Here is a 10,223-nt window from a genome sequence, read left to right as displayed (position 1 = left end):
GAACAAAGTGCGCTACTGGTGAAACAGAATTGAGAAATACAAGTGGACTGAGTTTAGCTACAGGTTATTACTGCAAAACTATTGGGTTTGGGGGTTTTGTTTGTTTTGTTTTGTTTTGTTTGTTTGTTTTTTAAACTATGATATGTGATATTTTGCCCCCGCACTTAACTGAAATTATTAGAGGTGATTCAAAACTGGTTCTTCACTGAAACAAGTGAACGGCATTTGTGAAAGGATGTTTCAGAGATGAAAGAAAGAGGCAAAGAGGTTGAAAAGGAAGCGGAATTTGCAGGGAAATTTTTCGGTTTCTCGGGAAGACTTAAAGTTGCAGGTTTTCTGCGTTTGCTAGATTAGCATTAATTTTCACTTACGCTCTTCCTGGACCACTTACACCAGAGCGCCAGCACAGCGCAGGCTGAATTGCCAAGCCACAACAGTTCCTGCTTCCCATCCGCGGGAGCCACTGTCAGTGGCGCGGCCGGTCCTGCCGAATTCCCAAGGGAGGGTGGTTCGGCGGGATTCACTGCAGACCACCGCGGGCCGTGCTGCAGGAGAGCGGCGGGAGGTTCGCGCTGTCCCCGCCGACACTGCCGGTGGGACATGGCCCCTCTCTGGGGCAGCGCTCCGGGGTGCCGCGCCGTGCGGGCGCAGGTGAGGCGGTGTCACGGCCAGCCCCGCCGTGCCGGGGAGCTGCGGGGCCGGCGGCCACCGCCGCGCTGGGCAGGGCCGGCCGGGAGCCGGCGGGGGCGGCGCGGAGGGGGCACCGAGCGCCCCAGGGGAGGCGAGCGGAGCCCGCCGCCCTCCCACCTCCCGCCCCTTCCCGCCGGCCGGGCACAGCCGCGCCAGCTGCCGCGCCACAAACTTTCCTGCTCCCGCTCCGGGCTGCGCCTCGCCTGCGGCGCGGCGGGCGGCACCGGCTGCCAGTGACCCCTCGGTGCCGGGGCGCGCAGGGGAGCGGCCCCGCCGCGCTGCCCGGGGGACGCGGAGCTCCGAGGGGACCCCCGAGCCGCGGTCCCGTGCGGCGGCGGCTGCCCCGGGGGAGCAGCGCCTCGGCCGCGGGACAACATGAGCCAGGCACAGCCCTACGGCCCGCGGAAGAGCAGCTCCCCCGCCCCGGGGACGCGGCGGAACGACAGCCAGGACTACCTGCTGCTGGATGCGGAGCCGTGCGAGGAGAGCGCCCTGCCGCCCTACGCCTTCTACCCCGTGTAAGTCCCGCCGGCCGGAGCTGGGCATCCCTCCCTCTCTCCCTGCGCGGGCGCGGAGCTCTGCGCTGCCTCCCGCGGGAAAGGGGGGAGGCGGCGGCGGGACAGGTGGTGGCCGGCGGGGGGCACGGCGCGGGGCTGGGGCTGGGGCTGAGCCCGCGGCGCTGACCTGTCATCTTCCCTTGCCCTCTCCGGAGGACGAGCGGGGTGTTTGTGTTTGGGAAAGGCGGAGGAGCAGCGTGGGCACCGCCGTGCCCAGCTGGCACCTGTGTCCGTCCTCCTCTGCGCAGCCCGTAGTGCCTGCCCCGCTGTAAGGGATGCGAAGAGTGGCTTGGGTTCAGCTGTGGAGAGTGGGGCCAGAGGCGTCGGTTGTACATAAACCCAGGAGATACCGTCAGTTTTAATATAATTACAGAAATTTTACTTCCTGCAATCGTTTGCTCCCACTGAGAGAGCTCACTTTGCAAGTGTATGCATGAATCCTCCCTCCATTACTACATTTTGTCAGTCATGTCTCACATAATTTGATTATGTTGGTTTTGGCAGGTAGTTATCATTTAAAGCGGAGTATAAGAACATATGCAATAAAAGCTAAGTTACATAAACATAAATTACAAAGGTTCCACGAACCGCAGTTTTTTAACATCCAGGTCACTTGATATTCAGTGTTGACAGTGTCCTTCTGGTTATGTGTGGTCAGCATGACTCCTGTAATTACCACTTGTTAATGCTTCTGAGGAGAAGCTATCCCACAGAGGGGGAAAATGGGTATTAAGCAATGCAAGATGAGTCCTAAAATCTCAGATGATTACCAGAAGATGTGTACTTTCTTTTGTACAAATTTTAATTTGTTACTTAACTGGTAAATTTCTATTATCATTCTCTCTAATACTTGCTGTTTTATCTTGAAGCAACTTATCAGCCACTTGCCAACTACCTGGGTATAGGAAAGGAATAAAAACAATGAAACTGGGAACACTCAAATAATTTGAGAAGTATTTGAACAAGAACAGCTAAGAACAACCAGAGTTTTCAGAATTCACTGCTGTTATTGCTAATCCTAAGTGTCTTTGTGGATCACTAATTCACTGTGCTCATGTAGCTATAACATTATGGCACATTGGACTTAAACCTCATCTCAAAATACATGAACACACCTGTTTAATGAATCCTTTCAGAAGAAAAAACCTTATGATGGTTAGTTCAGAGATTGGTTCTCCCTAGTTGACTTCTGCTTTGAACTAATATGGCAATTCTGAAGTTCCTTTACCATTTACTCATTCCGAATGGTTGTGCAGCTGTGAAAGGATAGATCTTGCATAAGTGTTTCAAAACCTTTCTTCAAACAAAATTCCACAAGTCTGTGGGGTGCTGCTGTCTTCACTTCAGGAGTATAAGCTCTTGGTCCAGCATATTCCCAGTGTGGAGGTTGCCTCTCATCATCTCACAGTGGCCCTAAGGAAAGCCTACATCCTAATCAGGTTGCTCTATAGAACAAGGGTAGCACTAAACACAGGAATTTATCTCCAGTTACGTCAAGTCAGGGCCTTAGATGACTGCTCTTGTGGTACAGGTAGGTTCAGTACCTTAGAGTGCCTCACTGATAGATGTTTCCATCAGTTTTTGAGAGAATAGACAGAAGCTACCTGGTATCCGAGGGTGTTAATTTGAGAAATGTGCCCCTTCTCAAATTCACTAATTAAAAAGGGTGCTTTAATAGGCAGTGCTTTTTTTTCCCCTGCATGTTAGGTGTGGGGAAGCTGTCCTTTGGGGTTTCTCTGGATATGGAAAAGAGCCACTTCACAGGCATCCATAGGCAATGCCTACGTGTGGCCGCTGCCAGGACTTCCTTGGCTGGCAGGGAATGAATGCAGTGAGGGAATAGGCTCCTCCAGGATATGGTGATTACCAAACACAGTTTTTGAGTTTTCCTGCCTAAATTCCACCTACATCACATTTGAAGTACATTTTGCAGATCTGTCTTTTCAGCCAGAAGACATTAGTTTTGTTAGTGGCCTTCATAAGGCCGAAAATGGGCATTGCCGATGGGCAATGTTTAGAATATAATCTTTTTTACTCTTTATCATGTACATTCAGTAATAACACTTTTATTTACTTTTTTTTTTTTAATCTTCAAATTACCAGTATTTCCTGATGTTATTATGGTGATTAATGCAGAGAACAGAACAGTAATGCAGAGTACAGCTGACGTCCAAAAAAAGCTGAGTTGTACCTCCTTTTAAATACTGCTGAGAGGGTAACATGCTTACTGGTGTAGTATGGCATGTGACTATTGCTTGAGAAGTAGTTTGGTACTAAGGAATAGTTTTTCTCAAGTGGTGATTTACTGCTAATGCTGACTGGGTGTGTTGTTTGTAGAATATGTTTTTCATGTCTTGTTTTGTGACTGCCATTAAGTGATGTAGTTGCTGGATAATAGTAAACACCCAAACCATTTATAAAGAACCATTTCCTGTAGTTTTAGCTCCTCTTTTTGGAGAATAGCTCTATTGTGTCCAAGGTAGCTGCTACTTTTGTTGCAAACAAGACTTCAAGAAGGTACCTTGAGCTCATCAGCTGTGCCAAGAAGGGTCACACTGTCTTGTAGCAGTGGATAGAAGGTTTTTACCTTTATTTGTGGTATGGTGCAAAACAAAATTCTAATGGGATTTAGTGCTGAAAAATCTTGCTTTTCTTTTGATTTCAGAACCTTTTATAAGAAAACCACAATTCGGGCAATCTGTAGAATTCTTATTAAGAATTTAATAATTATGTGTTATATGCAAGTAAACACTTTCTTTCTAATAGTCCTCTTCCATCTTGTCATCAAGTCTTGCGACTTATGTATCAAAAAATGTTGCAACATACATGTCAGAAGATTGACTCTTGAAATGCAGAAATGTGGATATGTTATTTTTTTCCCTCTTGTACAAGTATTTCATTGGCAAAGAGCCCCATTTTGAGATTTAAAACATGATGTAAAGTGCACTTTAAGGTCTAACCCCTAGTACTGATGTGCAGTGGGATTTGAAAGTGAGAACACTTGTATGTAAACTTCCCTGCTGAAAAAATGTTATTGAAGAACAGATTGTCAGTGTACAAAACTAGTGAGAAGACACTAATTCAGTCAGACATATGCTTATATTGCTCATTTATACTTTGAAGTATTTTGTATTGTGAAAAATAAATGTTTTCTTATACATGTGAGGAGGGATAATTGTGTATTAAAATGTCAGTTGTAAAGTAAATGAGGCACACAAATTATCAGATGAAAACGGGAAAAAAGGTTCTGTTATGCATAACTGTCTTGAGGCATAGATTATTCCTCAGCTTTTGTGGTTTTCTGATCAAGTGTTTCTTGGCATTATCAAACCTAGTACATCTAAGACCCATTGTTTGTTAAATAATATATTTCATTATTTCTTTCCAGCCTGCAATATAACAGTGTGAGCTATTGACATAATATAATTTTTATCTCTAGTCCCAACTGTCTTGCTTGAAATGACCTGTAAAATTATCTTCCAGAATCTTCATTAGACATAATCTCTTCAGGGAGTACTGTACAGTGTGGCAGCTGTGATTCAGATTGCCAGTCTCTTTGCCGAGATGCTTTGTCTCCTGAAAATATGTTGGTAGTAGTTTTGTTGAGATCAAAAAGGTAAAAAGACTTGATATGGAGGGGGGTAATTTCCTTTTATAGCCTAGTGTATGGAACACTTTCCTATGATTTAGGCTTGATGGATCTACTTCGTCCTGGGGACTGGAAAAAAAAAATCATGTCTGAATCTCTCATATTCTGGGTGTCTGGATGTAGTCCCTGAGGTCTTGAGTAAAAGAACACCACCATTATTTCCAAGCCCCAGAACATCCAGCTTTTAGTTTGCTCTGCATATCCTATCAGTATGAAGAAGAGAATGCTTCACTTTCAACGTTAAGCATATCTTTATTTCAGTTAAGCTTTTTTCCCCAAAATATGTTAATTTCTGGTGAAGGCTTGTGGAATTTCTTGGGTTTGGTTGTTAGGCATTTCTATGTTCACTGTGAACACTCACTAATTTAACAGCGAACCTCTTTGGTCAGCTACAATACGTGAACAGTTTCCTATGCTAACACTTCATAATCAATGCTTGAGCAGTTGCAATATATCTGTAAGTTTATTTATACACTAGCTCCTACATAGTTACCAAACAAATGAAAGTCACCTCCTTGTGGGATTTAATTTTATAAAACTGGAATATTTCCATGAAAATATAAGTAATTTGTTAAATTTGCATAAGGAAGGTGGGGTAGTGATTAAGAAATGTGTGGGATGTATATGGGATACTTTTCATTGTAAATGTTAATAACAAGCATGCTCTTTGTCAAACACTCTCCCAGCAGCATTTGCCACCACAGAAGCTGAAGGCTGTAATAACTGGCTACTTGGCATGGTGGGTCTGCGTCATCAAGCTGTGTTAGACTTTCCAGCTTTGCAAACATGAGCAAAAGAAAATTTTGGCAATTAAACTGTATTCATCAAATCCTTTATAACTTGGTTTCATACTTCAAGCTGTTATGCAGTCCAGGCAATGACATGGCAAAAAGCTTCAAACTTAAAGTGCATGCAATGAGTCTTACATCCATATTTGTGCACGTACTTGTATTGTAGTCACTCGCACACAGGGTCTACTCAATGGAAGGCTTAAAGGATTTGCTTTGATAAGCAGTATTTAAATGTAAGTTTAGATAATTAAATGTGGGCAAAAAGCTTAATGGTAATTAAATGACATGCAGTTTTCTACTGAATGGATTAACATTTCTATCTTGCAGTAGAATGGTTATTATTTGTTTAGCACTGACAAATACTCAAGCAAGTATACTATTTTTAGTGAAATAAGTTATGGAGTATAATGTGAAGATGACTGAATGAAATCTGGGTTTATTTTCTATATCCATTTCTATACAACTACAGTTTTTCCTACCATTAGTACAATTGTCAGCAAGGCTTAATTGTACCCCCCCAGCCTAATATGTTTAAATAAATATTTGTCACTATTAAGGGACAGGGTGGGGAAGCAGGCTTTGGCACTAACAAGGAAATGTGAGATTTACTACAAGAACCACAAGTAAGTGAAGTATCAAGTATTGTCATTTTTAGGTGTGTTCTCAAAGCTATGTGGGAAGTGTGAATAGCTTGTTTTCTGCAAGAGTTGAATGTAGCTTCCTTTTATTTAAAAAAAGTTACTGATCTGAACAAAATGCCAGTGTTGTAGATGTGGATTTGCTGAGTGAAAACTTCATTGTGGATGGGCCACTTTTTTAATGTGGAATTGTAGTGATGAAATAAGAAATGAAAAATAGTAATAATAATAGTAAAAGTGAATAATGAAGAAGCAGATGTGATGCCTGCCTCTTCGCTCAAACATTTCTTTGGTGGTGCTTTTAGTCATAACACTGTTCTCTTAGAGAAGTCATTAATTAAAAACAAAACGAACCTTGCCCACTGCCAGCTCAGAATAAGATGACTGGAGTTCTTTTTTGTCCTTAGAACTTGATTAAATACTGGTTTTGGTGTCAGTATTTAACTTATTGAAGAGATTTAAGAACTAAGGATATTAAAAAAAATATTTACTATCTGTGAGGCCTTACTATGCAGGTAGAAAGAAGGATCATAAACCAAAAGATTATGGTTGATGCACAGAAAACAGAATACAGACCAGAAGGTCTGGTGCTGCTGCAGCACTAACAATTTTGCAGAATATTCAGTCCAGAGGGCTTTTATGAAGTTTTGTACTTTGTTACAAAATCATAGTCATAGAATGGTTTGAGATGGAAGGGACCTTAAAGATCATTTAGTTCCAACCTCTCTGCCACCCACTAGATCAGGTTGCTCAGGGCCCCATCTAGCTTGACCTTGGATACTTCCAGGAATGGGGCATCCACAGCTTCTCTGGCCAGCCTGTTCCAGTGCCTCACTACCCTCTGAGTAAAGAATTTCTTCCTAACAGCTAATCTAAAATCTCTCCTGTTTTAGTTTAAAGCCATTCCCTCTTGTCCTATCACTATCTGCATGTGTCAAAAGTCATGCTCCCTTGTTTTCATAAACCCCCTTTAAGTACTGGAAGGCCTCAAGGAGGTCTCCCTGGAGCTGCTTCTTCTCCAGGCTCAACAACCCTAACTCTCAGTCTGTGTTTGTAGCAGACGTGCTCCAGCCTACTGATCATTTTCATGGCCTCCTCTGGACCTGCTCTAACAGGTCCAAGTCATTCTTGTGCTGAGGACTCCAGACCTGGATGCACCACCTGCTGGCCGTGCAAATCTGGAAAAAAACAGTGGATCTCTTACAAGTGGCACCTCACATTCTTTTGATTTAAGTCCTGGTCTGTTGGAGGGCCTGGGAGTTACGCTGGATGGCCCAGGCTTTCAGCAGGTTCACATTACAAACTGACTCAGTTGTAAGTGACCCCAGCAGCACCAGTCCCTCCTGACCTTGTGCACCCATAGGTGTTCTAATAGATCTGAGCTTGGCCCAGTTGTGGTACGCCAATAGATGTGCACATTTCAGGTTGTGGTCCCTGAGCTGCACAGAAGACCTCATATATTTCCAATCAGGGCAAATGTGGTTGAATTGCTTTTGAAAAGAGAGAACCTTGATTTCACCACACCACGTAGGGACCCACCACGTGCAAGAAGGCAGTGTCTGACTTGGAGCTGCACAGTAACTGGCCTGAGACCAACGAGTCATTGGAAAGACTTGGCAACCACAACTGTCTTGTTTCCTCCTGAAATGTTAATTTCAAGCTGATCAGCTTAACTAGCAAATAGGGATGTGCTCAGCAGACTGAAGGGGTGGACTACTGAGCTGGTCTGTTGCCTCCTATTGTCTGCTGTCAACACTGGTGTTGACTAGTTCAGATGGATGCTTGGTTGTGCTGATTTTCCTCCTGGACCAGTCTGGGTTTCTCCTGTTGTGCTCCTGATTTACATTTTCTTTCTCTTCAGTAAGCTATGTCTAAATATTTCAGGTTTTCTAGTCATGATTTTTGTCCCCTTATTTAGAATGGATAGCCAGCTCAAACTGGTAAACTTTGTTAGTCCTACTCTGTATATGTACACAGAGTCTTAGGCCTGTCAAGTGGTACTAACCCAATACTTGGAGCTTTTTGTATGGCTCTTGAAGTGCATTGTTAAAAGCCATATTTCACACAGTCCAGATGTCAGCCTTCCAGCTGCTGAGTGCTTGGCAGCAAAGAGCAGTTCTTACAACAGCAATGCTTTAAATCATGGATTGCATCAGTCAAACGCCTCTACAGCACCTGGCACGTCACAGGAGAATGTAACAGTGGTACCACCCGTGTGGTGGTGGTAATAGTTTTAACTGAGGTGCAGCTTGTGGGAGGATACCTTGGAAACTGGTGTCAGGAAACTTGGAAGGTCTGTACCATTGAGACACGTCATTGACTATCATTGCTGTGAATGTCACAATTAGCATTTCTATGCTAATTGGGAAGGTGTATTCCTTTCCCCATGTGCCCACGCCCAAGTGGAATGTAGCAGAATCCCACTTACAAGTCAGGACTTGTGTTGGGGACAGTGTCTGATATGTCTGATCATGTAGCAATGGGTATCTGTCCCACATGGAACAGTAGAGCTTGAGAGAGAAATAGTTTTTAACTTGCAAGTCCTGCCACACAGATAGCTTAGTGCCATGGATAATCCAGGTATTAGTTAAAATAATGGATTTTATGTTTTTTTCTAAGCATTTGCAGTATGTGCCAATGTTTACAGTCATGAGTTTCTAACTGTGTTCAGTGATTTATTTGGGATCAGAACCATTGTATTGATGATTTTTTTTTCTTGGTAATTCTTTCAGAAAACACAGTAAATTTCTATAAGTATTGTTCCTAACTAACTGTTTTTCATGACTGAAGACTATAAACCAAATATCCCTTCTGTTTTTCAATGCAATTTTTTACTTTCTATATTAATTTAATTCTACTCTGCTAATTTTTAGGTTTATGCTTTACCTCCTTAAGCAAATATAAAATTACTTTCAATTTTCAAGTGTTTAAAATTTTTCCTAATGAAATACCACATGCACTAGAAATTTCTAATTTACTATCTGCACTTGCTCTGTTTTTTGGATTATACATGAGTTGAAAATATGTCTCATTTGTTTTTTTCTTTCTGGATTTATTAATTTATAGTTAATTCCAGTAGAACTACAATGATCCAAGTATATTAAGTACAGAAAGATTTTGAAACCTTGGTCTGGTGGTGAGTGAATTACCTAATTAGCTTGACAAATCAGATGCAGAGGACAGGCTGGGGGAAGGCAGCAATGACTCTAACTCTTCCTCTCCCTAGATTCTCTATTCCTCTCCCTTTAAGAACAAGCTTCCTATTGATTTCTTAAGACAGTTTTTGAAGACTGCTGCTCTTGCACCTTTCTCAAGTGAGTGTTTGAATGGTACTTTTCACTACACAATACACGACTGTGTTTTCTCTCTCTGCTTAAGTGAAGAAATCCAAGATAAAAATGCAACAACTGTTGACAAAAAGACAACCAAAGTGCAGTAGTGCTTACGAAACTTAACTAATATGACTTATTTTCAAGTAGTGGGCATGGATGAAACTTTTCAAGGATACTAGATGTTTTTATATGGCTTTATGTTGGTGTTGTCACATCAGGATCTTAAAAACTGAAACACAGCATCAAAATCTTTAGAAAGCTTGGGCTGTAATCTATATAACTATTCAAGTCCCTTGGATGTTGGTGAGGCTGAGAGTCTCTAACAGCCTCTTACTGGCCAGGGAACACTAAGGAGTTACAGCAACATGGCAGATATGATGGAGCAAGAATACCAATATCTTGAACTGACATCTAAACAACAAATAAAACAACTAAAAATTAGGAGGGGAAAGAGACTTATGTTTCTGAAGATACAGTCTGTATTATTTGAAACATTTTGTAGGGCACTACTAATAAAAAAAACAGCAATAGGAGTATCTCTAGAAGGTCTGCAGATTGTATGTTGC

At 42.6% G+C, this 10,223-nt stretch overlaps 1 protein-coding gene across 1 annotated transcript in view; it reads left to right on the top strand.

Moving 5' to 3' along the window:
* Window positions 1-1,065: 1,065 nt before the first annotated feature.
* Window positions 1,066-10,223, top strand: part of TRPC6 (transient receptor potential cation channel subfamily C member 6) — an 87,312-nt gene continuing 78,154 nt past the window's right edge. The window contains exon 1 of the mRNA XM_050333942.1: window positions 1,066-1,208. Within this exon, the coding sequence (XP_050189899.1) occupies window positions 1,066-1,208 (143 nt within the window). The remainder of the gene's footprint in view (window positions 1,209-10,223) is intronic.

Source organism: Myiozetetes cayanensis, unplaced genomic scaffold, assembly GCF_022539395.1.
Source record: "Myiozetetes cayanensis isolate MyiCay16 unplaced genomic scaffold, myiCay2020 scf5-8, whole genome shotgun sequence".
In the NCBI taxonomy this organism is placed as follows: domain Eukaryota; kingdom Metazoa; phylum Chordata; class Aves; order Passeriformes; family Tyrannidae; genus Myiozetetes; species Myiozetetes cayanensis.
The sequence above is the reverse complement of the archived record's forward strand: the minus strand, read 5'-3'. Positions and strand labels throughout refer to the sequence as shown.